General features: G+C 41.5%; 1 protein-coding gene across 5 annotated transcripts in view; it reads right to left on the bottom strand.

Annotated features, from left to right (window-relative positions):
• Positions 1-27,709, bottom strand: part of PHF20 (PHD finger protein 20) — a 149,778-nt gene that overhangs the window by 103,375 nt on the left and 18,694 nt on the right. For all 5 annotated transcript variants that reach the window (XM_021078131.1, XM_021078127.1, XM_021078130.1 and 2 more), the window contains one exon: positions 23,714-23,828. Coding sequence is in view for 4 of the 5 variants with exons in the window: in XM_021078127.1 (XP_020933786.1) it covers positions 23,714-23,796 (83 nt within the window). In the remaining variant the exon portion in view is untranslated. The remainder of the gene's footprint in view (positions 1-23,713; positions 23,829-27,709) is intronic.

Genomic DNA, 27,709 nt, shown 5'->3' with positions numbered 1-27,709 from the left:
TTGTTTATTTTCTTTTGGTCTTTTTTGAGCCACACCTGCAGCATGGAAGTTTCCAGGCTAGGGGTCAAATAGGAGCTTCAGCTGCCAGCCTATGCTACAGTCACAGCAACACCAGATCCTAGCCATGTCTGCGACCTACACAACAGCTCAAGGCAATGCTGAATCCTTAACCCACTAGGCAAGGCCAGGGATCGAACCCACATCTTCATGGATACTAGCTGGGTTCATTTCCACTGAGCCACAATGCAAACTCTAGTAATTGTTTTTAACCTTACTAATATTATGCAGCCATTAAAAAAAAATGAGGTAGCTCTTGATGTACTGATTTTTTAAAATGTAAAGATGTCTAAGAAAAGCTGGGGAAGAAAACAATTCAAGATGCAAAACTGTACTGGATTCACTACTGTTTATTTGGGGGAGGGGAGAGAGCCAATACATTTGTACCTGTTTTTAAATGTGTGGGCTATCTCTGGAAGGATGATCGAGCAACCTGGTTTGCCTCTTGGGAGGGGAACTGGATAATTAAGGAACTAGAGAAGAAATATGAGACTTATTTATTCAATATATATCCTTTTGTTTGTTTTGAATGTTGTACCATGAACACATATTAAATATAAATAAGGAGTTCTTGTTGTGACTCAGCAGTTAACAATCTGACTGGGAACCATAAGGTTACAGGTTCAATCCCTGGCCTCACTCAGTGGGTTAAGGATCTGGCACTGCCGTGGGCTGTGGTGTAGGTTGCAGATGTGGCTCGGACCTCACATTGCTGTGGCTGTGGTGCAGGCTGGCAGCTACAGCTCTGATTCGACCCCTAGCCTGGGAACCTCCAAGTGATGTGGGTGCGGCCCTAGAAAAGCCAAAAAAAAAAAAAGACCCCCCAAAATATATATATATAAATAATATAATGGGATATTTATTTTAAATATCCTTATTTGGCAAAATAAGAAGTTGGCAACCTCAGGACAAACCCCAAATTCTTTTGAATTTGCACTTGGTTAGTGCTTCTACAAGTCTGTATCCACTGAATTAACTGCAAAAACCCTAGGCTAGCAACTCCACTGCACACCTCTGATTGTTAAAAGAACCTCTGGGTCTTTGTTAGCCTAAAGCTACCTCCTTGCTCAAAAAACTTCAGAGGACACAGGTATCCCACTGCCTCTCTCCTGGAAAATTAAGAACAACCAAGGGGTCAGCAAGTTTTCCTAAGGAGAAAGGGTGGTTATCCCCACTTCTCTAAAGTATGACAAGGATGCAAGTCACTCATGGTGGACAGGGAAACCCAACTGCATTTCAGAGAAGAGGCAGTTGATCTTAGAGATCAACCCAGTAGGAACTGGTGGATCACAACTACTAGTTGCCTTGGGGATAGCTCAAATTCATCAGTCAACAGAACTTGATTAAGTGATTTTGATCTGGCCAGTCAATTCCAAGTCTTGGAAGAAATTCTAAGAAGTATGTGGTTCAGGCCTCTGCCCTTGAGAAGAATCAGATACATGAATCAACTAAGTTTTAAAATTACTAGGTAAACAGACATTTTTTGAAAAAGGAAATGCAGATGGCCAATAGGCACATGAAAAGATGCTCAACATTACTAATCATCAGGGAAATGGAAGTCAAAACCACAATGAGATGTCACCTCACATCTGTCAGAATGGATATCATCAAAAAGAACACAAATAACAAATGTTGGCGAGGATGTGGAGAAAAGGAAACCTTCACATGTTGTTGGTGGGAATGCAAATTGATGAGGCCACTGTGGAAAACAGTATGGAGGTTTCTCAAAAAACTCAAAACAGAACTATCATATGACCCAGCAATTCCACTCCTTGGTATGTATCTGAAAAAAAAAAAAAAAACTAATTCAAAAAGATACATGTACCCTAATGTTCATAATATGATTTACAATTGCCACGATATGGAAGTAACCCAAATGTCTATCAACAGATAAATGGATAAATGTTTGAGTATACACACACACAGGCAAATGCACATGTGTATGCACAATGGAATACTACTCAGCCATAAAAGAATGAAATTTTGCCACTTGAGGCAACATGGATGGGCTTGGAGGGCATTATGCCAAGTGAAATGTCAGACAGAGAAATACAAATACTGTATGGTTTCACTTATATGTAGAATCTAAAAGATACAACAAACTAGTGAACATAATAAAAAGGGAGCAGACTCACAAATGTAGAGAATAAACTAGTAGCTACCAGTTGGGAGGAAGGAGGAACAATATAAGAATGGGGGAGTGGGAGGCACATAATATTGGGTGTAAGATAGGCACAAGGATGTATTATACAACACAGGAAATAACAGCCAATATTTTGAAATAACTGTAAATGGAAAGTAACCTTTAAAAATTAAACAGGGAGTTCCCGTCGTGGCTCAGTGGTTAACGAACCTGACTAAGATCCATGAGGACATAGGTTCAATCCCTGGGCTTGCCTTAACACTGGTTTAGGATCCAGCATTGCCATGAGCTGTGGTGTAGGTCACAGACACTGCTCGGATCTGGCATTATTGTGGCTCTGGCATAGGCTGGCAGTTACAGTTCCGATTCGACCCCTAACCTGGGAACCCCCATATGCCTCAGGTGCGACCCTAAAAAGACAAAACAAAACAAAACAAAAAATTGTATAAAAATGGAGTTCCCGTCAAGGCTCAGTAGTAATGAACCTGACTAGTATCCACGAAGACCCAGGTTCAATCCCTGGCCGCACTCGGTGGGTTAAAGATCCGGCGTTGCCATGAGCTGTGACATAGGTTGCAGACGAGGCTCAGATCCAACATTGCTAGGGCTCTGATGTAGGCCAGCAGCTAAAGTTCCAATTCAACCCCCAGGCTGGGAACTTCCATATGCCATGGGTATGGCCCCCAAAAAAGATGTAAGTAAATAAATAAAATAAATATTGTACAAAAATTGTTTTAAATTTTTTAAACTACTAGGTAGAACCACATGAAACATGATAATCAACTGCTTTTCACTGACAAAAACAGCAATTTTATCTGGCTCAACCTAAATATTTGAACAATCATAAGGGAAGCTAGAAAGGATACAGAAAAATTAACAAAACAGGAGATGTGAATGGAATCTGTCTATACAGAAAAGGAGAGAATTTCCAGCTTTGACATGTAATTAACAGCCACTAATGAGATTCTAGCCTCCAAATTAACGTTACAGCTGGGAGTCACATTTCTAATGGAAATATTAGTGAGATAGGAGCAGACACAAACCACTAAATGAAACAAAACTTAGCTCTGGAGAGGGGAAGTGGGTTGGAAATAGCCAAGAGATTTGTGACTGTAGTTTTAATTTTTACAAGGATTTAATCATACTAACACCTGTATAGGCAAAAATAAATACTTTTTTTGGTTGTACCCACAGTATACAGAAGTTCCCAGGCCAGGGACTGAACCCAAGCCACAGCAGTGACAAGACAATGAGCCACAAGAATAACAACATCAAGTCCTAAACTGCCAGGCCACCAGCAAACTCAAAAACTAAATACTTTTACTTTTGTTCCCACCTGCAGCATGTAGAAGTTCCTAGGCCAGGGACCAAACCTATGCCAAAGCAGCAACCAGAGCCATAGCAGCGACAATGCCAGATACTTAGCCCACTGTACCACAAAGGAACTCTCAAAAACAAATACTTTCAAATTAAAGTTTTGAAAAATATTTTTCAAATATTTAGTAGTTATCAACTAATAGTTTCAGGGTTGTTGGATTTACATGCTGCTTCACACATCCACAAAACAGATTATGCAGCTGTTTAAAAAAAATGAGAATAGGAGTTCCCGTTGTGTGCAGTGGAAACGAACCCAACTAGGAAACATGAGGTTGAGGATTCGATCCCTGGCCTTGCTCAGTGGGTTGGGGATCTGGCATTGCTGTGAGCTGTGGTGTGGGTTGCAGACACGGCTCAGATCTGGCGTTGCTATGGTTCTGGTGTAGGCTGGTGCGACAGCTCTCACTGGATCCCTAGCCTAGCAACCTCCATGTACCTCGGGTGCGGCCCTAAAAAAGGGGGGGGGGGAGGACAAAGACAAAAAGAAAAAGAAAAAAAGAGAGAATAAACCATGAACTGATAAGGAAAGAGTTCCAAAGTTTTTAAAAAGCAAGCTAATGGAGTTCCCATTGTAGTTCAGCAGTAACAAAGCCAACCAGCATCCATGAGGATGAAGGTTCAATCTCTGGCCCCAATCAATGGGTTAAGGATCTGGCAGATACGGCTCAGATCTGGTGTTGCTGTTGCATAGGCCAGCGGCTGCAGCTCCAATTCAACTCCTAGCCTGGGAACTTCCATATGTCATGAATGCGGTACTAAAAAAGAAAAAGAAAAAAAAAGAATAAATTTTGAGACGATTCCATTGTGGCTCAGGGGGTTAAGAACTATATATAGTGTCTGTGAGGATAGAGATTTGAGGTTCAATCCCTGGCCTTGATCACAACCCCTAGCTCAGGAACCTCCATATGCCACAGGTATGGCCCTAAAAAGGAAAAAAAAAAAAAAGGATAAATTTTAAGAATTTTCAGTCTTTGTCAAGGTGATTATATAGTCCTTTTTATTACTCTATGAATATAACAACACATTTCCCAAGCTTAAGTTAGCATTATTCTGCTAAAATTAAGTCATATTTGGTTGTGCGTGTCATTTAATAAATGCCTCTTTGGTGTTCTAGCATTTGATCGACAAGTTTTCTGTCTTTTATTTATTTACTGTCTGCACCTGGGGCATGCGGAAGTTCAAGGGGCAGGGATCAAACCATGCCACAGCAACAACCGGAGCCATAGCTATGACAATGCTGGATCTTTAACTTGCTGCATCACCAGGGAACTCCTTGTGCCTCTTTTATAAGTAGACTTTGTCCAAGTTCCCTTGTACTATGCCCTTGCTGCCCAGTTCCAGTATTAGGCTATCCTAACCTCACAGAATGAACAAGAAAGCTTTCTCTCATTTTCTATGAAACTGAATACTCTGGGGAGTTTTCATAACATAGTTCTTTATCCACCTTTTCCATTACTTCTGTGGTTACTAGCATGGTCAAGTTTTCCACCTCTTCTTGAGTATATTTTGTCTAAACTAATCAGAGTTTGAAATGATCAGCACGTACAATTTAGGTGTTCAAAATCCATAGTTTTCCTTTGAAAAAAGAGCTCAAGAGCCAATATAAACATTTCAAACTCAAGTCACAAACAGGATTTTTAAATGGTAAATACAAGCACTAGATTGCTTGTAGGACAGAAATGATGCCATAGAGTCGTTATTCAAACATTCCTTAGTTTGTATTCTGAAACAAACAACTGCTAGGTGACGAAGATACAAACTAGATGTCCAAGGGGTGGCAAGAGCCAAAAGAGAAGTTTGGTGTGCTCCTTGGAATTCCCTATCTGTCCTCAAGCAAAGAGACCAAAAATGCTCAATCTCTGGAGAAAAGAGTAAAGGAATATAGCCCAAGAATTACCTGGCCTGACTATATCCCTATAATCAGGACCGGATGGAAGAGAGGCAGTGTGTCTCTGCAGAAAGCCTGCGCTGGAGAGTGAGTTTCTGCACATTCTCCCCTCTCTCCCTCTAAAGTATCTAAATGGACCCTTCTCCTTTTAAAGAACATTTCCTGCCACCTGCCTCCTAATCTTTTCCTTTGCAAATCTACTTCCTCTGTTCACCTTCCCCAGAAGCAGCAGTAGAGTCCACTACAAAATTTTTCATCAGGTACTAGAAGCTTTGGCTTTAGGGAAGCCTTGGCACTTGGGCTGAACCTTAAAAGATGAAGAGAACTGTTTGCAAAATGTTTAAATTTCCTCCGGTGCATTCTGCATATATTAGGCATTCAATAAATGTTCATTAAATGTACTTCTAAAAAATATTTGATTATGAATACCTAGAGCTACAAAACAGCAATTAGGAATATATACACACAAGCCAAAGTGAATTACAAGTTCCCGTCGTGGTGCAGTGGTTAACGAATCCGACTAGGAACCATGAGGTTGCGGGTTCGGTCCCTGCCCTTGCTCAGTGGGTTAACGATCCGGCATTGCCGTGAGCTGTGGTGTAGGTTGCAGACGCGGCTCGGATCCCGCGTTGCTATGGCTCTGGCGTAGGCCAGTGGCTACAGCTCCAATTCGACCCCTAGCCTGGGAACCTCCATATGCCGCGGGAGTGGCCCAAGAAATAGCAAAAAGACAAAAAAAAAAAAAAAAAAGCAAAGTGAATTACAAAAATAAACCAATAACACCCATGTTTCAGATGTCAAAGAGACAAACTCATCCAAGTAAAAAAATTGTCAAACTACAAGAGATAAATGCACAACTGCTGTAGTCATGATGAAAAATCAAATGAGTCAACAAAGAGCTTTCTTCCAAATGCCAAAAAGTATCAAAAACTCACTTATCTAAAATTCAATTTGGGGGAGTTCCTGTCGTGACTCAGAGATAACAAACCAACTAGTATCCATGAGGACAGGGTTTGATCCCCGGCTTCGCTCAGTGGGTTAAAGGATCCAGCGTTGCCATGAGCTGTTGTGTAGGTCACAGATGCGGAGAGGTTCTGGCACTGCTGTGGCTATAGCTCAGATTCGAATCCTAGCCTGGGAACTTACATATGTTGCAGCGCAGCCCTAAAAACACAAAAATAAAATAAATAAATAAATATGGAGTTCCCATCTTGGCACAGCAGAAACGAATCCGACTAGGAACCATGAGGTTTAAAGCCTGGTCTCGCTCAGTGGGTTGGGATCTGGCGTTGCCATGAGCTGTGATATAGGTGGCAGACACGGCAAGGATCTGGTGGTGCTGTAGCGTAGGCCGTTGCCTTCAACTCCAATTGGACCCCTAGTCTGGGACCGTCCATATGCCATGGCTGTGGTCACAAAAAAGACAAAAAAAAAATTTTTTTAAGTAAAATTCAATTTGGAAAGGTCAGATAACAAACTTCATAATAAATTAGGTTATTTTGGTGCCCTTATCTTTTTTGTTTGTTTTTTAAGGGCCACATTCTTGGCATATGGATTTTCCCAGGCTAGGGGTCGAATCAGAGCTGTAGCCACAGGCTGTAGCCACTGTCACAGCCCGATCCAAGCCATGCCTGTGACCAACACCACAGAGCTGAAGCCACAGGCCTACGCCACAGTCACGCCCAATCCAAGCCATGTCTGTGACCAACACCACAGCTCACAGCAACTCTGGACCCTTAACCCACTGAGCGAGGCCAGGGATCGAACCTGCGTCCTCATGTATGCTAATCAGATTCATTTCTGCTGAGCCACGATGGGAACTCCTGGTGACCTTACCTTAAGCAACTGGTATAACTGGTTACTAAACCAAGAAGCCATAGCAAGCCAGTGTAGACAATCAAACATAAAGAGACAAGGAAAATAACAAAAATTAGAGAAAGAGAAACTCATCAATTCCACATACATTTTCTGAGTACCTACTCTGGGCCAGGAAATATGCGAGGATTTGGAAACATAGAGTCAACTCTATAAAGGTAACGTGATCAGAACAGCTTGCAGAGGGAAAAAGATTATGTTACAAGGCACACTGGCCCTTTCACTTCCTCAGATGTATACATACCTTTCCATACCCACTCGGCTTCCTTGACCTGAATCACTTCCCCCTGCCCACTCTTTCAGACAACAGCCTTTCCCTCCTACAGCCTCAGAATCCTGACTACACTACAAGTAGCTGCCATCTCTTTCCAACCTGTGACAGTTTCCTGCTTACTTCCTTCATAAATAACATTTACCCTAATCTGTATTATTTCATTTGTTTTCCTGTTTACTTGATTATGTTTATGGCCTGCTTCACTAGAAGATTACAGACACCCTTAAAGACAACTATCTTCTATTCACTGCAATATCCTCAATATCCTCAGGGGGATAAATATGTATCAACACACACAAATAATTGTAATAAAGTATCACAAGTGCAACCCCAAAAGAATACTTAAAGCAGAATAGGGCACAAAGGAGCAAAAGCCTAGTTCAAGGGTAGAGGGGGAAAGGAAGGAGGCTGAGGAAATAGGAGGCTGAGGAAGAAGGAAGGGCTGAGATAATTCTAGTGAAAAGGAGACACGTGACTCAATTCTGAAAGATGAATAGGCATTTTCCAGATGACCAGGAGGCAGTGAGGCTGAAGAGTGTTTCTGGGAGAGGGTACAATATGAGTAAATCAGCAGAAGTACATAGGAAGGGAAGCACAAAAGAAGATAAGGAAGTAAAAGAAACTGAAGGTGAGGAAAGAAATAGCAATTCCGTGCAGAGAGCTGTGCAGGAACCTTATAGATTCTGTACCTATGTACAGATGGGCAGCTGAGCCCTAAATGACTTTTTTCCCAATAGTAAACCAGGACTATGGGTGTTAGTGAACACAAAGCTGGTGGTCCACAAGGTCTCTGAGGAATATTTTATTGTGTTTTTCAATAATCTGGACCATCTTTATCAGAGCTTCCTAGCTGAGGTGCTACAAATGGATTAAAAGTTAGGAATGACATGAAAAAGGCTGAGATGCACTTATCAAGATGACCACCACAGGACCTCCCAATGTGGCAAGATGGGATCAGCAGTGTCTTGGGAGCCATTGAGAAATGGGTTCATTCCCCGGCCTGCCAAAGTGGGTTAGGGATCCAGTACTGCTGCAGCTGCGGCTTAGGTTGTGACTGTGGCTCCAATCCCTGGCCCAGGAGCTCCATGTGCCGAGGGGCAGACAAAAATGACAAAAAAAAAAAAAAAAAGACCACAATATAATCAAGCGATTCTAAAGAATTTTAGTATATGTGTTTACAATTAACCTGGCATTATATGATCACTCTCAAAAGGTAGTTGCAGTGGTTTTAAAATAGGTCTACAAATTTGACACTTCTTCTTTCAAAAGGTGAAGCCTAATTATCCTCCTCTTGAATGTGGCTCATTTCTAACTAATAGAATGTGGCAGAAGTGACGGTGGAGGACTTCAAGGCTGGGTGATAAAAAGCACTGCTGCAATTCCACTGCTGCATAAACACCCAAAAAAACTGAAAGCAGGGACTAAAACAGATATCTGTGTACTAATGTTCATTAATAGCAGCATTATCCACAACAGCCAAAAAGTGGAAGCAATCCAAGTGTCCATCAACAGATGAATGGATAAACAAAATGTGATACATCCACACAATGGAATATTACCCAGCCCTAAAAAAAGAATGAACTTCTAGTATACCCTATAACATAGATGAATCTTGAAAACATTATACTAATGAAATAAGTAATCACAAAAGGACAAATACTGTATGATATATAAAGTATACAGCAATTCTGTGTGGAGAATTCAAATTTAGGAGTTCCCACAGTGGTGCAGCAGGTTAAGGATGCAGGCAGCATTGTCTCTGTGGCAGCTTGGGTTCAATCCTCAGCCTGGCTCAGTCATAGGTCACAGATGCAGCTCAGTTCCCTGGCCTGGGAAATTCCATATGCCATGGGTGCGGCCAAATAAATAAGTAAATAAAGCAGTCAAATTCATAGAAACAAAAAGTAGGATGGTGGCTGCTAGGAGCTGATGGGGCAAGAATGAGGAGTTACCATTTAATAGGTACAGAGTTTCTGTTTGGAAAGGTGAAAAAGTTCTGACAACACAGGAAATAGAGTCAATATTTTATAACAACTATAAATGCAGCACAGCCTTTAAATACTGTGAATTACCATACTGTACAGCTATAACTTACACAATATTGTACATCAACTATATACTTCTAAGAAGTTAATTAATATAAAATAAAATAAAAAGTTCTGGGATGGGTGATGATAATGGTTACACAACAATATGAATGTACTTAATGTCACTGAACTATACACTTAAAACGGTTAAAATGATAAACTTAATGTATGTATATTTTAACACACAGATACAAACACACAAAGTACGGCTGCTTCTTGAGTTTCCCATTCTGGGGGAAGCTAGGTGCTATGTCACAAGAACATTCTAAATGCCCTACGGGAGAGGTCAACGTGGCAAGAAATTGAAATCTGCAACCAGCACTAACTTAAGACCAACATAAGACCTCAACCCAGAACCTTCCATTAGGCTCCTGAATTCCTGACCAACATGCTGAAAGGATAACAAATGTTTAAAGTTGTTTTAGGCCCACTAAATTTTGAGAAAATATGTTATGCACCAAGAAATAATGCAGTAGCATTTTGCTCCAATGCTACTAAAAGTGGAATCTACAGATAGCATCTAAATTGGAGACACCAGTCTCCATGTTTTTGAGTTTCAGAAACACTGCTCTAAACTACCAGTTAAGCCAACCTACCCTACAGCACCACCAAGGAAAGGAGAGGACTGTGGGAAAGTGAAGCTCACACCAAACAAGAAGGAATAATTGCACTGCATGTCCAGAAAGTCAAAGAACAATTCAGGTCCAACACAGAAATACAATGTTGACTTGCCTACAGTACATGATCTCAGGTCCTAGGATGGCTTGCTACTCAGGGTCTTGGCTGCTTCTGAGTAAAACAATGTGCCCGGCACTGCACACTGTACACATGCTTAAATTAGAGCAGCCAGACAGTGTTTGGCAGAAATCTATTTGGTCCCCCCACATACACATCAAAAGCACAAACTGAAGAAATGCTATGGGGAACGGGTAGAGGTGGGGGGAAGGCTGGGGGAGGAACAAGAAAAGATAACAATTTCCCTCTGATTTCCCACTCCAACCAGTCAGCATTCATTCACATGGCTATTAATAACCAATGTGTGTGGCTTACTACAGGGGTTATAAACTGCCTTTACACAAGGTATCTCACTGGATCTTCACCACAATCCCATAAGGACTTAAGGAACTGGTATTACCACTACACTTGTTTTACATTCGTGGAAGGGGACACTCAAAGAAAGTTACTAGGAAGAAGTATAACCAAGACAAGTATCCAAATCTTCTGACTCTAAAAACAGTAAAGAGACTTCAGCTCTTAATTTGATTTCACATGCAAACATCCTTGCAGTGACACAGGTCCACAGAGATGTCTTTTAAATTAGCCACCTAAAGGAATCCCATAATTTGCCTCAACCTTCCCCCAGGGGTTGGGCATTCAAGCTGCTTCCAGATTCTTCCCTATATAAACAGCCTGTCTGCAAATATATAGCATTCATTTACTTCAAGAATCAGAGTGTGGGAAGTTCCGTGGTGGTCTAGTGGGTAAGATTCGGCGCTTTCACTGCTATGGCCCAGGTTCAATTCGTGGTCTGGAAACTAAGATTCTACATCAAGCCACTGCATGCCTCAGCTAAAACCAAAAAAAAAAAAAAGAATCAGAGTGTGTCTCTATTCCTGGCTTAGAGCACACACCAGAAGCAAACGACTCCTATGTACAAAAGTGACATTCTAAGCCATCTCCAGCCTTTGCTGGAGAGGGGATGGGGATGGAAATGGTATTTAGTATAAAACAAAGGGCTGACTATTAAGCTGAAGAAAAACTGCTGTCTTGTATGCCTTAACCCTTTGCCTATGCCTTCACCACTTCCATTAATCAACATCTGACACTTCAAACTCAGGAAGCGTCTTGCATTGATCTCTCCTCTCTATACTCATCATTTTTTTTTTTTTTTTTTTTAGGGCCACACCCATGGCATATGGAGGTTCCCAGGCTAGGGATCTAATCGGAGCTACAGGCACCAGCCTACGCCACAGCCACAGCCACACCAGATCTAAGCCGTGTCTGCAAGCTACACTACAGGTTACAGCAATGCTGGATCCTTAACCCACTGAGCGAGGCCGGGGACTGAACCCGCAACCTCATGGTTCCTAGTCAGATTCGTTTCCGCTGCACCATGATGGGAACTCCTCTATGCTCATCATTTCTCACAGCTGAAAAGTCAGTACATCCAGGTAACCCCTGTGCCTCTCCATCAGTAAAGGAAAAGGGCCTGATACAAAGGAACTCAATAAATGTTTGGAGACTGAGCACAACCACTGTTCTGTTTCTATGAAGGATCTGATCACATCTCTCTAGCTTAAAATCTATCCTTCTAGCCCAGTCTCCCACCACTCCAGATCTGCCTCCTCTCTAGATTCTGAGAAGACACCATGTTCTGTGAACCCTCAATACCTTTTTTTTTTTTTTTTGGTCCTTTTAGGGTCTCACCTGAGATATATGGAGGTTCCCAAGCTAGGGGTCGAATTGGAGCTGCAGCTGCCAGCCTACACTACAGCCACAGCAACAGCAGATCCTAGCCATGCCTACAGCCTACACAATGCTGGATCCTTAACCAGTAAGTGAGACCAGGGAGCGAACCCGAATCTTCATGAATACTAGTTGGGTTTGTGACCGAACAGTATTCATGGTTTGATCCCAGCCTGGGAACTTCCGCATGCCGTTGGCACAGCCAAAAAATAAATAAAAGTTATGTACTATAATACAAATGATACCTCAATAAATAATTTTTTAAATAAGAAATTCTACAAAAAAAATTAAAATTTTAAATAAAATAAAATAGCAGTTCCCGCTATGGCACAATGGGATCAATGGCATCTTGGGAGCACTGGGATGCAGGTTCCATCTCCAGTCCAGCACAGTGGGTTAAGGATCTAGCATTGCTACAGCTTCGGCTTAGGTCAAGACTGTGGCTTGGATCTGATCCCAGGCCCGGGAACTCCATATGCTGCAGGGCAGCCAAAAATGAAAACAGAATAAAAAATAAATAGGAGTTCCTGTTGTGGCTCAGCAGAAACGAATATGACTAGTATCTATGAGGACAGAGGTTCCATCCCTGGCCTCACTCAGTGGGTTAAGGATCCGGGCATTGCCTTGAGCTATGGCGAAGGTTCCAGATGCAGCTAGGATCTGGCGCTGCTGTGGTTGTGGAATAGGTCAATGGCTACAGCCCTGATTCGATCCCTAGCCTGGGTACCTCCATATGTGAGAGTGTGGCCCTAAAAAGACCAAAATATATAAATAAATAAATAATTGTAAAATAAATAAATAATTTTAAGAAGTACCATCTTTGTTCTTTTCTTAATTCAATGTCTTATAACTGTAAACTGGCATAAAAATTGTCAAAAATTTTTATAAAAAAATCCAGAACCTGAAGTTCCCTTTTGGTTCAGTGGTAATGAACCCAACTAGTAACCATGAGGACTCAGGTTTGATCCCTGGCCTCAGTGGGTTAAGGATCCAGCCATGAGCTGTGGTGCAGGTTGCAGATGCAGCTTGGATCCTGTGTTGCTTTGGCTATGGCACAGGTCAGCAGCTGCAGCTCTGATTTGACCCCTAGCCTTCAAACTTCTATATGCTGCAGGTACAGCCATTAAAAAAAAAAAAAAAAAAAATCCAGAACCAAGGAGTTCCCACTGTGGCACAACGGGATCAGCGACATCTCTGGAACAAAGGGATGCAGGTTCAACCTCCAGCCCAGCACAGTGGGTTTAAGGATCAGGACTTATGGTAGCTCCACCAGAGGTTGAAATTGTGGCTCACATCTGATCCCTGGCCTCAGAGCTCCATATACCATAAAGAGGCCAAAAAAGAAAGAAAGAAAAAAATCCAGGACCAGGAGTTCCCTGGTGGTCTGGAGGTTAGGACCTGGTAATTTCACCACTATGGCTAAGTTCAATCACTGGTCTAGGAACTGAGAATCTACATCAAGCTTAGCAGTCAAAAAAAAAAAAAAAAAAAAAAATCCAGAACCTACTACCGGCTACTGAGTGGAAAAGAGCCTGAGGAGGAAAAGTGGTCGAGAAGAATGTAGGAGACCAGTCAGGTGGCTACTACTGAGTGAGGTTCAGAAGATCCATGATGGAGCTCAGGCCACATCATTAGGATAGAGGAGGCAGCCAGCGTTAGAGTCAGGATAGATTCTATAGGTGAATCTGACAGCTGATGGACTAAATGATGGAGTGGAAGAGAGAAGCCAAGGTGGCCTCAAAGGGCTTTGAAAGGTTCTGCCTGTTGGGTTCTGTGTCACTTGTCTGTTTTTACTTTTCATTCAAAATCATCATCACCGTCATTCAGAATCCAGAAGCAGTGACCCTCAGTAACAAGGGGTACACCTAGAAGCCAGATCTCAGTACCTAATACTATTTTTCAAAAAAAGAAACCAGGACTCCTTGAAAAAATGGGTGATTCTAGGACTAGGGCAGGAAGTACACACAAGATGAGCCAGGGATATTCTGTAGCGCCAGAAATAAGGAAGTATTAAATACAGTTATGATGAAAGGATGTCAAAAGGACACGAAAGCCAAATGAAAGAGCTCCCAATGTAACAATAGGACCAACAAAATAAATAACATAGTACTACTGGATTGTACCAAAGTCTAAAATAAATGTCCATAATGATATAAATAAAATTATCAAAAACAAGGAAAATCTAGAAATCAATATAACCAAAAGCAGCCTAAGGAGATGTGACCACTAAATGTAATGTTATATCTTAGATGGGATCCTGGAAAATAAAAAGGACATTAGAGGAAAATTAAGGATATATAAATATAGACTTTAGTTAATATACCAATATTGGTTCATTAAACATAACAACTGTACCTTACATTTCTACTCTTATTCTTTTCCTTCTATTTCATTCTCACTAATGTACCATGTTAATAGCAGAGGATACTGGGTGTGTCATATATAGGAACTCTATTATCTCTGGAATTTTTCTGCAAATCTAAAGCTACTCTAAAATAAAAAGCTTTTTTTTTTTGGTCTTTTAGGGCCGCACCCCATATAGAGAGGTTCTCAGGCTAGGGGTCAAATCGGAACTGTAGCTGCCTACCTACGCCACAGCCACAGCAATGCCAGATCCAAGCCATGTCTACAACCCACACCACAGCTCATGGCAATGCTGGATCCTTAACCCACTGAGCGAGGCCAGGGATCAAACCTGCATCTTCATGGATGTTAGTCAGATTCATTTCTGCTGAGCTGCGACAGGAATTCCACACTTTGTTGTTTAAATTTTTGACTTTTTTTGGCTGCAACCGCACCACAGCAGTGACCCAGGCCACTGCAGTGACAACACCAAATCCTTAACCTGATGCCCCACAAGAGAACTTTAAATGTTTTAATTTAACTACAACTGATTTACAATACTGTGTTAGTTTCAGGTGTACAGCACAGCAATTCAGTTATATATATATATGTTCTTTTTCAGAATCTTTTCCCTTGTAGATTACTAAAAAATATAATATTGAGTATAGTTCCCTGTGCTATACAGTAGATCCTTGTAGGTTATCTAATTTCTATAAAGTAGTGTGTATATGTTAACCCCAAACTCCTAATTTATCCCTCTCCCCACCCTCATTTCTCTTTTGGTAACCATACACAAATTTTTTTATCTTTGTGAGTCTCTTTCTGTTTTGGTAATAACCTCATTTGCATGTTTGTATAGGTATGGATGTGTGTGTATATTTTAGATTCCACATATAAGCAATATCATGACATTTGTCTCTTTCTGGCTTACTTTATTTTTTTTTTTTTTCTGGCTTACTTTACATGTGCGCGCGCGCGCACACACACACACACACCCCAAATCTTATTTTTCCATCATATGCTGATGGACATTTAGGTTGCTTCCATGTCTTGCCTATTATAAGTAGTGCTGCAATGAACACTGGAATGCACCTATCTTTTCAAATTAAAGTTTTCTCCGAATATATGCCCAGGTGTGGGACTGCAGGATCCTATGGTAGCTCTATTTTTAGTTTTTTAAAGAACCTCCATACTGTTCTCAATAGTGGCTGTACCAATTTACATTCTCACCAACAGTGCAGGAGGGTTCCCTTTTCTCCACACCCTTTCTAGCACTAGTTTCGTAGACTTTTTGATGATGGTCATTCTGACCAGTATGAGCTGATACCTCGTTTAGTTTTATTTGCATTTTTCTAATAATTCGCAATGTTGAGCATCTTTTCATGTGCCTTTCAACCATTAAAATAAAAAGTTTATTGAGGAGCTCCTGTCACGGCTCAGAGGAAACAAATCTGACTAGAATCCATCAGGATTCAGGTTCCATCCCTGGCCTCACTCAGTGGGTTAAGGATCTGGCATTGCCATGAGCTGTGGTGTAGGTCACAGACACGGCTTACATCTGGCATTGCTGCAGCTGTGGCGTAGGTAGGCAGCTACAGCTCCAATTCGACCCCTAGCCTGGGAATCTCCATATGCCGAAGGTGCAGCAACATGGATGGAAATAGAGACTCTCATACTAAGTAAGGTCAGTCAGAAAGAAAAAGACAACTACCATATGATATCACTTATATTGGGAATCTAACACACGGCACTAATGAACCTTTCCATAGAAAAGAAACTCAGGGACTTGAAGAACAGACTTGTGGTTGCTGAGGGGGAGGGAGTGGGATGGACTGGAAATTTGGGGTTAACTGATGCAAATTATCGCCTTTGGAATGGACAAGCAATGAGCCCCTGCTGTATCTGGGAACTGGGAACTATATCTAGTCACTTATGATGGAGCATGACAATGTGAGAAAAAGAATGTATATACGTATGTGTGACTGGGTCACCTTGCTGTACAGAACACCATAAAACAGTTATCATGGAAAAAATAAACATCATTTTAAAAAAAGAAAAAATTCATTCACAAATTATTCATAGCAGTGTTATTCTTAACAGCCAAAAAGAGAAAATGATACAAATACCAACTGATGAATGGATAAACAAAATATGGTATACCCATATAATGGAGTATTATTCACCCACGGAAAAGAATGTTGAGCTAAGGACATTATGAAATTCAGATTTTTTAAATCCTTTGTAGGAGAAATGGAAAGAGATTGTGACCAACTTAAACAGAAACAAAGTAGTGGAAACATGCCAAAGAGACAAGAAAGCAACAGATAGAAGGACCTTTTTTCACTGTGTTCAGAGCAAGAACAGGGAAGGCCAAGCCGACTGATCAGGGCAGATGGTGTGCTCCTGTAGGATGACAGGAAGAAGGCAGAAGGTGTCAAAAAAAGTAGCTTCCATTCTATCTACCAAGCATCACTACTAGGACACTGATTAGACAGTCAGCTCATCAATGCAACCATGAAAGTAAAAAGGGCAAGATTACTCCATCTACAGAGTAGAAAATGGGTATGTGCAAAGTTCACCACAGAGTGGTAGGTTCAAAATTAGAATATGGATTCTTATCAATATTCTATAGTCTGTCTGATGAGATAAACAAACTGTTTTGAGAACTGATGATCTCTATGGAAAATCTAAATCTGTATTTTATAAACACCCCTCTCTAAGAAAAAAGAAATCCTAATTCCATGATTTGGGGAGACCATGTAACTTAAGAAAAGCCGACTTGGATGATTTATAAATAAATTCTAGTAAGTCACACAAACCACTGTCAAAAAACAGAACTGTGTTAGGTCTCAAATTCAGCAGTGATTAACCTGGGGCAAATGATTTTACCTCTGAGCATCAGTTCCAAATGGGCTTCCTATGGAGGATTAAATGAGAGAGCACATGTAAAGCAATTAGCATACCTGACACAAAGCAAATCTTTGATAAACGTTAGCTGTTATTGCTCTTATTGATAATTTGACAGAAGAATAATATGTGCAGTTTACAAAAGTGAGAAAAAACGGTTTCTGCTAAAGTAATACAGACAAAATTAATCAAAGATACAGACCTTTCATAAATATGAATGCAGTAACCCAGAAGGATCTACTCTGGGTCACACTGTTGTCTCCATATATTTCCACTGACACTTGGGTTTTGAAAAATACCAAACTCTTTTTATGTCTTTGTTTTCCAAATAAGAGTAAATCCAGAAAATAAGAAGAGCACCGAGAAATGTATCACCAGGGGAAAGGAATCACCTGGGAGGCATGGCAAGCCTTTGAAGTCAGATGGACAGGGTTGTTCAAACCCCAGCTTTACCACTGACCAACTCTGAAATTTGGGAAAAAGGACTTTCGCCTCTGAGCCTTGGTTTCTTCCTTCATTAAACTGAAACAACAAATTCAGTCTGTTGAGAAAGTTAAATGGAGAAGCTGCATATGGAGAGCCTGGCAAAGTCAGTCCTTTACCTAACTGCTTTCTAATTCTGCAATATTAAAAAAAATTTTTTTTCTTAAAAAGAACCTTCCCACACTGCTGGTGGAAATACAAACTGATGTAGCCACTATGGAAAAGAGTATAAAATTTCCTTTAAAAACTAAAATAGAGGAGTTCCCGTCATGGTGCAGTGGTTAATGAATCCGACTAGGAACCATGAGGTTGTGGGTTCAGTCCCTGCCCTTGCTCAGTGGGTTAATGATCCGGCGTTGCCGTGAGCTGTGGTGTAGGTTGCAGATGCAGCTTGGATCCTGAGTTGCTGTGGCTCTGGTGTCGGCCGGTGGCTACAGCTCCCATTCGACCCCTAGCCTGGAAACCTCCATACACCGCGGGAGTGGCCCTAAAAAGACCAAAAAATATATATAATAATAATAATAACAACAACAACTTAGGAGTTCCTGTTGTGGCACAGCAGAAACGAATCCAACTAGGAACCATGAGGTTGTAGGTTCGATCCCTGGCATCGCTCAGTGGGTTAAAGATCCGGCATTGCCATGAGCTGTGGTGTAAGTCACAGACGTGGCTTGGATCCCACATCGCTGTGGCTGTGGCGTAGGCCAGCAGCTGTGGCTCCGATTAGACCCCTAGCCTGGGAACCTCCATATGCCACAGGTGCAGCCCTAAAAAGCAAATAATAATAATTATAATAATAATAACTTGTATGTGGAATCTAAAAAATAATACAAATGATTTGTGAATTCCCATTATGGCACAATGTGTTAAAGATCCCAGACTGCCACAGCTGCAGTTCAGATTCAATCCCTGAACCAGGAACTTCCATATGCCAAGTGTGCAACAACAACCAAAAAAAGGTAAGAACAAGCACAATTTCACACACAAAGAAACAAACTTATGGTTACCAAAGAGAGAGAGGAGGGGACAAACTAGGCATATCAGATTGCACACTTAAACCACTACATATAAAATAGATAAGCAACAAGGATTTACTGTATAGCACAGGCAATTATATTCAATATCTTCTAATAATGGAATATAAACTGCAAAAAAAAAAAAAAACCTGAATCACTATGTTGTACACCTGAAACTAACACAATATTGCAAATCAACTAGACTTCCATTAAAAAATTATTTTTTTCTTTCAGGCTTAAGATGTAAGCAATCAAAATGACCTAGGAAAATGTCTTCTTACAATCATTTGAAACTCAGTTCACAAATTTTATTTAGTATCTATTATATGCCAAGTTCAATTGTGAGGCAGTAGAGATATATCAGTGAACAAAAAAGACAGCCTAACTGTGGCTGCCTTTGAAAATATACCTAACACATCCTTTTTGAATGGCTAGTAACTGACTACAGCTGCAACAGCTTTAGACCCATCACCACTCAGATTTGTTAGTAGTAATACTGGTATTGTAATATTAAAATTATTTTGTGTATAATATAGAATAAAGAAAATAGGTCAATATACTCGTGTGATTAGAAACAAAAATTTTCTTTTTTGGGGGGAGGTTTTCAATATTAAAGAAGGCAAAAATAAAAACAGAAACTACAAAATGTTACATTTAATTAGAAATATGGGAGTTCCCTGATGGCAAAGAAGGTTAATGGTCAATGCTGTGGCTCTGGTTACTGCTGTGACGCAGGTTTGATCCCTAGCCTGGGAAGCAGGAGTAACCAAAATAAAATAAAAAATCAATAAATAGGAAATTTAAAAATGAACTCACAATTTTTCAAAAAACTTATTTCTTGGCTCCACCCACTAAAAATGCCTTAAAGGCAATGTATTGTAGCAGCAATAAACAAACCAGTGCCCAGAGCTTAATTTGTTTTTCTTTCTCTTTCTTTTTTTTTTTTGCTTTTTTAGGGCCACACCCTCGGCAAAATACGGAGGTTCCCAGGCAAGGGGTCGAATCAGAGCTGTAGCTGCTGGCCTACACCACAGCCACAGCAACATCAGATCCAAGCCACATCTACAACCTACACCATAGCTCACGGCAACACCGGATCCTTAACCCACCAAGAGAGGCCAGGGGTCGAACCTGCATCCTCCTGGATCCTAGTCAGATTTGTTTCTGCTGTACCACAACAGGAATTCCCGGAGCTTAATTTCTAAGTACCCCACAACTAAAAGGAACCAAGCCTCCTTGCAGAAATGGATAGGGTCTGGGAGAAGGACATGAACAAAATAAATCTGGGGCTTTTAGTAATGCCAGAAAACAAGAAAATGCTTAAGGACTAATAGGAGTGTGTCGAAAGAACAAAAGAGCTAGTTTAAAAGGCCTCTCACTGACCAAATTTGGGATAATTTCAGCACCAAAAAGAATAATGAATATAACTGACTACAAAGCAACACTGAATAATCTCAGTCCTTAGTGATCTTTAAAAAGAGAAAACAAAATCACTCTTCTTACAGAAGAACATCAGCTAATAAAACACAGACGGAATGACAGAGGTAGAAAATCACTATTCTTTCACTTCCAGTACAACTGATTCAGACAAGGATTATCAATGGATGCTAAAATCATTAGGTAAATGGTATGGGGGAACAGGATACTGATATATTCACTTTAAGATGGTGAGAGACGGCAGTTATTAACTTATCCAAGTGATACATGTAAGAGTGAGTGGGATGCTATGGCTTTATGTGTCCCCCAGTGTGATGCGATATAAAATACACAGCATTAGCATTCAAACATTCTGCAAGACAATGTTTCATCTGAGGTCTAGACTTAACTTCCAGTTTATAAGAAATAGAAAATCCGGGAGTTCCCGTCGTGGCGCAGTGGTTAACGAATCCGACTAGGAACCATGAGGTTGTGGGTTCAGTCCCTGCCCTTGCTCAGTGGGTTAACGATCCGGCGTTGCCGTGAGCTGTGGTGTAGGCTGCAGACGCGGCTCAGATCCCGCGTTGCTGTGGCTCTGGCGTAGGCCGGAGACTACAGCTCCGATTCGACCCCTAGCCTGGGAACCTCCATATGCCGTGGGAGCGGCCCAAGAAATAGCAAAAAGACAAAAAAAAAAAGAAAAGAAAATCCAAAACACAAGTTACACTTACCATAAGAAAACAATATGACCAACCCAGAATGTGAAATATTCTAAAAAACAGTTGTTCAGAGCTCTTAAAAATAATGTCAGAAAAAGGGGAAACTGTAGGGAGGAGAGAAGGATTATCATGGACTAAAAGCAACTAAAGAGACATAAATCTGAATACGTTCTGGATATCAGATATTATGAAACTATTATGAGTTAATGATTACAGGACAATAAGTATATAAAGCCAATGGGATAAATACATTAACCAGTGAATACAGAAGGTAAGTATAGTGTTCACTGTACCATTCTCTCAATTTTTCATTATGTTTGAAAATGTTCATAATAAAAAACTGAAAATCGGCAGTCCCGTCGTGCCTCAGGGGTTAGCTAACCCGACTGGCATACATGAGGACATGGGTTCGATCCCTGGCCTTGCTCAGTGAGTTGGGGATCCCATGTTGCCATGAGCTGTGGTATAGATTGTAGAAGCAGCTGGATCCTGTGTGGCTGTGGCGTAGGCCGGCAGCTGTAGCTCTGATTCAACCCCTAGCCTGGGAACCTCCATATGCCGCAGGTTCGGCCCTTAAAAAAAAAAAAAAAGCTACTCAAGTCGGGAGTTCTCTGGGGCACTCAGGTTAAGGATCCAGTGCTATCACTGCAGCAGGTTGGGCCACAGCTGTGGCAGAGGTTCAATACCTGGCCCAGGAACTTCCACATGTTATGGATATGGCCAAAAATAGGAGAGAAAAAAACAAAAACACTCAAAATGATTCTAACTAGTGTTATTTCTGGATATATAGTAAAAATGTAAAACATGGACAGAAAGGAAACATCCAACTTTAGGAATGCTGGTTGCCTCTAAGGAATGCAGGAGGGGAACTGAAATGGGAAGAGTATAAAATGTACTCAAGACATATGGAAGTTCCCAGGCTAGGGGTCGAATCAAAGCTGCAGCTGCCAGCCTGCACCACAGCCACATCTGCAACCTACACTGCAGCTAGCTTGTGGCAATGCCGGATCCTTTAACCCACTGAGCAAGCAAGGCCAGGGATCGAACCCACATCCTCACGGATACTAGTCAGGTATTTTTATCCCACTGAGCCACAGCAGTAACTCCTTATTTTTTTAAATATAAATAAAACAAAAATGTTAATGTTCAGAGATTCTGAATGACAAGTACATAGATTATTTTATGGTTAGCTGTACTTTTAAACATTTTCTATATATTAATTTTTTCCACAAATTTATCATTTGGGGGGGTTGGTCCGTACCCGTGTTATGCATAAATTCTTGGACCAGGGATCAAACCTATGCCATAGCAGCAACTTGAGCCACTACAGTGACAAGGCTGGTTCCTCAATTCAAGGAGCCACTTTTTTTTTTTAACGGGAAATTTAAAGAGACTTATTTCCCTTGATAAAGCTCCCTTAAAAAATACTGAGGGAAACCAAAAAGGGAAATAATTACAGAAATACAAATAGCCTAAAAACTAGGTGTTCAAAGTGTCACTAATTCTTACATCAACTTTCCCAGCCCCAAAAGGGAGCAGAGACATTTTCTACTCCAGCCATTTCCCATTTCCCCCTCCCCATCCGCTCTTCTTCTTACACACTAGAAACTAGTTAGCCTGTCTAGTCTTTTTCCTTTTTTTTGCTTTTTAGGGCCGCACCCACAGCATGTGGAGGTTCCCAGGCTAGGGGTCGAATTAGAGCTGTAGCTCCAGCCACAGCCACAGCCACAGCAACGCAGACTCTGAGCTGCATTGGCAACCTACACCACAGCTCACGGCAGTGCCAGATCCTTAACCCATTGAGCAAGGCCATGGATCGAACCTCCTCATGGATGCTGTTAACTGCTGAGCCACGACGGGAACTACCTAACCTGTCTATTCTGAGATAAGCCCCAAAAGCACTACACTCTTCTTTCTGAAAACTCAGAAAGATTTGAGTTCTGAAACCTCCACTTTCACCTTAAGCAGTAACAAACGACCAAAATCCAGGATATCCTTAACAACGACCATCATTTTACAGTTTATAAGGCCTTTTACCACATATTCTATTATCTGATTCTCAAAAAAACTCTGAGAGGTCTTTATCACTAGTACCCACATTTATAGATGAAAGTTGCTCAAAGCAGCTAATTACCAGCCAGAGGTCACACGTCAATGACAGAGTTGGGACTACACTCCCTCAGCTTCTCATTCTACTCAGCCCTACAATGTGATGACTAAGTTTCAACAATACAACAACACATGCAGAAAATAGGAGGGGTTGTTCACAACACACAAGATGTTCAGATCTAACCCCTTTTCTTCATTCTTCCATCCCTGATCTTTCTCTCGTCTCTTCTTCCAAACAGGCAGTCAAAAGCAAGACAGCTGCCACAATTAACTCTTCCCTGCCCTGTAACCACTCCTGCTTCTTTTTCCCATACCTCCCTCAGATGAACAGGCTGAAAAGGGGAACAGATAGAAGAGGATGGTCGCCTTGACGCAGGGATCGCAGCACCAAAAAGAAAGGACATCCCCACAGCTCTAGACTTAAGTCTCCTTCCACCTTACAAGAATCAGGGAGCAGGAAAACACTACAGAAAAGCCCAGGCTACCCTCTTTATCAGTGCTGGCAAAAGTCCTTTACAGAAGGGATTTAATTAACAGAAAAATATAAAAGTACCAGTTTTTTAATCGGTCCCGGGCTTCCAACTGGGCTCCCACTTCAAAGCTGATTCCTCGTCTGTTAGGTGGATGCTTTGTCATTTTCAGTCATCAACGGGGCTGCCTTTATTCTCCTGAAAAAGCCAATTAAATATTTATGAAACTTAGGCAAAGTCTGCCCAGAGTGGAGTATCACTCACTACACATAAAAGACAAACAGGCATTATTCAAAACACAAAGCTCCAGGAAAGCCTGTCAGCACTCTTTTTACTCCTGCCCTCGTCCTGACACAGGTGTGCCCTTCACTGGTTCCTTCTTCTCTATTATGTGCATCATGTAGTCTCTGGAAGTGTGAGGAGACCCTCCATCAACACTGCTTACCAAGGATTCACCTATAAGGGGCACCCCTCGGAACTTCAAAAATCAATTGCTCTCAGAGTTAAATTTAGGAGTTCCTACTGTGGCACAGTGGGTTAAGGATCCAACTGCATTGCTTGGGTTGCTCCGGATGCACAGGTTTGATCCTTCGCCCAAGAACTTCCATATGCCATGACTGCAGCCAAAAAAAGAAGAAAAAGACTTTAATCATTTGCTGATGCATTCAACAAATATCTGCTGAGCGATTATTTAGGAAAACAGCTGCAAGACAAAAAGAGAGACAGCTCCTGGCCTCAGGAAGCCTCTGGTCCACCAGGGGAAAGACAAAAATGTAGTCAGTAAACACAAAAATGACTTCACTGCACGCTGTAACTGCTATGAATTTTAAGTGCTACAAAAGAAGCAAACAAGGGCAATGCCAGATCCTTAATCCACTGTACCGGGTCAGGGATTGAACCCAAGCCACAGCAGCAACTTAAGTCACTACAGTGACAACCTGGGATCCTTAACTCACTGCTCCACAAGTGAATTCCTTTCTTAGTTCTTTTTTTTTTTTTTTTTTTTTTTTTTTTTGGTCTTTTTGTCTTTTTTAGGGCCACATCCACCATATGGAGGTTCCCAGGCTAGGGGTGGAACTGGAGATGCAGCTGCCAGCCTAAGCCACAGCCACAGCAATGTGGGATCTGCGCCACATCTGTGACCTATACCACAGCTCACAACAACCTGGATCCTTAAGCCACTGAGTGAGGCCAGGGATCAAACCTGAGTCCTTGAGGATGCTAGTTGGGTTCACTAACCGCTGAGCCACAACGGGAACTCCCCTAATTCAAGCCTTTTGGTACTAGCATTGTTGGTCATTTTTCTTCTTCTTCTTCTTTTTTTTTTTGGCTTTTGTCTTTTTAGGGCTGTACCCGTGGCATATGGAGGTTCCCAGGCTAGGGGTCTAATCGGAGCTACAGCTGCTGGCCTACACCACAGTCACAGCAATGCCAGATCTGAGCCGTGTCTTTAACCTGCACCACAGCTCACAGCAACACCAGACCCTTAACCCACTGAGCGAGGCCAGGGATTGAACCTGCATCCTCTTGGATGCTAGTCAGATCTGTTTCCCCTGAGCCACAATGGTAATTCCTCTCCCACTAAATTTTGGATCTCAACAGCCTACAATGCCCAAGAAATGCCAGAGCCCTGCCAGGGCAATATCAGCCTCATACCAGAACAATCTTTGCAATGGAAGAATGAGAGGAGTATCTTCATATCTAATGTGTAATACCATCAAATTTTAGGACGAATTTCCTTGTAATATATCACAGCTCACATTAAAACCCATGTGCATTAGGGTGTGAGTAGGAGGGATTCAAGGAGTTTGGGGGTAATAGATGCAAACTATTACATTTAGAATGGATAAACAATAAAGTCCTACTGTATAGCACAGGGAACCATGTCCAATCTCCTAGCATAGACAATGATGAAAAATAATACAAAAGAAGAATGTACGGAGTTCCCTTTGTGGTGCAGTGGTTAACAAATGCAACTAGGAACCATGAGGTTTCGGGTTCAATCCCTGGCCTTGCTCAGTGGGTTAAGGACCCAGCGTTGCCATGAGCTGTGGTGTAGGTTGCAGATGCAGCTGGGATCCCGCGTTGCTGTGGCTCTGGTGTAGGCCAGCAGCTACAGCTCCAATTAGACCCCTAGCCTGGGAACCTCCATATGCCGCAGGAACGGCCCTAGAAGAGGCAAAAAGACCAAAAAAAAAAAAAAAGTACATAATACTTTGCTGTATAGAAGAAACTGGCAAATAATAAATGAATTATACTGTAATTAATTTGTTAAATTTTTTTTCTCTTTAGGCTGCACCTGCAGCATATGGAAGTTCCCAGGCTAGGGATCAAATCACAGCTGCAGTTGCCAACCTACACTATAGCCACGGCAATGCCAGATCAGAGCCATGTCTGTAACTTATGCCTCAGCTCGCAACAACGGCAGATCCTTAACCCGCTGAGCAAGGCCGGGGATAAAACCAGTGTCTTCATGACACTAGTCTGGGTTTGCTACTGCTGAGCCACAATGGAAACTCCCCCCAAATTTTTTTAACTAAAAAGACTGGAAGAAAAATAACAGGTTGTGACTGTTCTTTTCCTCTTAAACAGTTTCCTAAAGTCATAGAGTTTTGCACAATGGAAATTTTCCATAAGAAAAAAAACATGTAGGGAGTTCTCCAGTGAAGCAGCAGGTTAAGGATCTGGCATTGTCTCTGCTATAACTTGGGTCATGGCTGTGGTTTGGGTTCAGTCTCTGGCCCAGAAACTTCCACATGGTGCAGGTGCAACCAAAAAAGAAAAAAAAAAGCATGTAATGTAAAGGAACACATTCTGAAGGGCTGATACTGGGGAACACACAAAGCAAATCAAGCTAAGACCAGAATGGTTGACAGTTGTAATTAAGGAAGCTGAAACCTAATAAACTGAAAGTTATGGGTTTTTTTGTTTTTGTTTTTGTTTTCTCATAAAGGCCACGCCTGCGGCATATGTAAGTTCCCAGGCTAGGGGTGTAATTGAAGCTACAGCTGCTGGCCTACAACACAGCCACAGCAATTCGAGATCCGAGCCATGTCTACTACCTACACCACAGTTCACAGCAATGCCAAATCCCCAACCCACTCAGCGAGGCTAGGAATCGAACCAGCAGCATCGTGTGTGCTGTCATGTGTGCTAGTCAGATTCCTTCTGTTTCACTCCACTAGGGAACTCCCTGAAAAGTTATGTTAAGCCAGTGTTCTGATCATAGGGACCCTAAAAAGGAAGTCAGTGCTTTGACTGGCTTTATTTCACACTCTACAAAAAAATAAGGTATCAATTCTGACAAAAGTAAATCCAATCAGTCTTCACTTTGACTTGCCTGAGATATGACCTCAAATTATCTTTTCGACTTCATACATACCAAGTAATTTCAGATTAATAGTTTGGCCTCTCAAATTATATGAAAAGGTGATACCTGACAAGAAGAAAGGCAGAGTGGCACAGACAATTCCCCAAGCATCTAGTATTTGTCAGACTTCATGCAGTGGGACAGCTTTCTTTCATACACATCAAATAACAGAGTTAATGTAACAGGATTAAATGCTTTTAATCCTCAGCCCCACCCGCCTATTAGCTGAATGAAACTGAGTTAGTTACTTAACCCTCTGAATTTGTTCCCTCTCCCTAAAATGGGGAAGATAAAAGTACCTATCTCCAGGCAGTGTGTTGAAGACTAAATGAGATAATCCCTTTAAGGAGCACAGGGCTGATACAAAGTAAGCACTATATAGATTCTATGTATTAACAATTCTATTATCACCAGTGAAGGGGGAGTACCCCAAGGTCTAGTGATTAGGACTCAGAGCTTTCACCACTGCAGTCTGGGTTCAGTCCTTGGTCTGGGAACTGAGATCCCACATCAAGCCTGCTGCATGCCATGGCCAAAAAAACAAGGTTTAAAGTAATTTGATTAAAGTTTAGGTGCTAAGGAAAAGGCCCAGAACAAGAGCCCACATCTGCTTGATTTCTGAATTAATCCTTTCACCACACAACTTCCCTAGGAGGCCTTCCATTAAAATACAGGAGTGTGGGAACAAGGCAATGAATGAAAATGAGCA

The sequence above is a fragment of the Sus scrofa genome, chromosome 17, assembly GCF_000003025.6.
Source record: "Sus scrofa isolate TJ Tabasco breed Duroc chromosome 17, Sscrofa11.1, whole genome shotgun sequence".
Taxonomy (NCBI): domain Eukaryota; kingdom Metazoa; phylum Chordata; class Mammalia; order Artiodactyla; family Suidae; genus Sus; species Sus scrofa.
The sequence above is the reverse complement of the archived record's forward strand: the minus strand, read 5'-3'. Positions and strand labels throughout refer to the sequence as shown.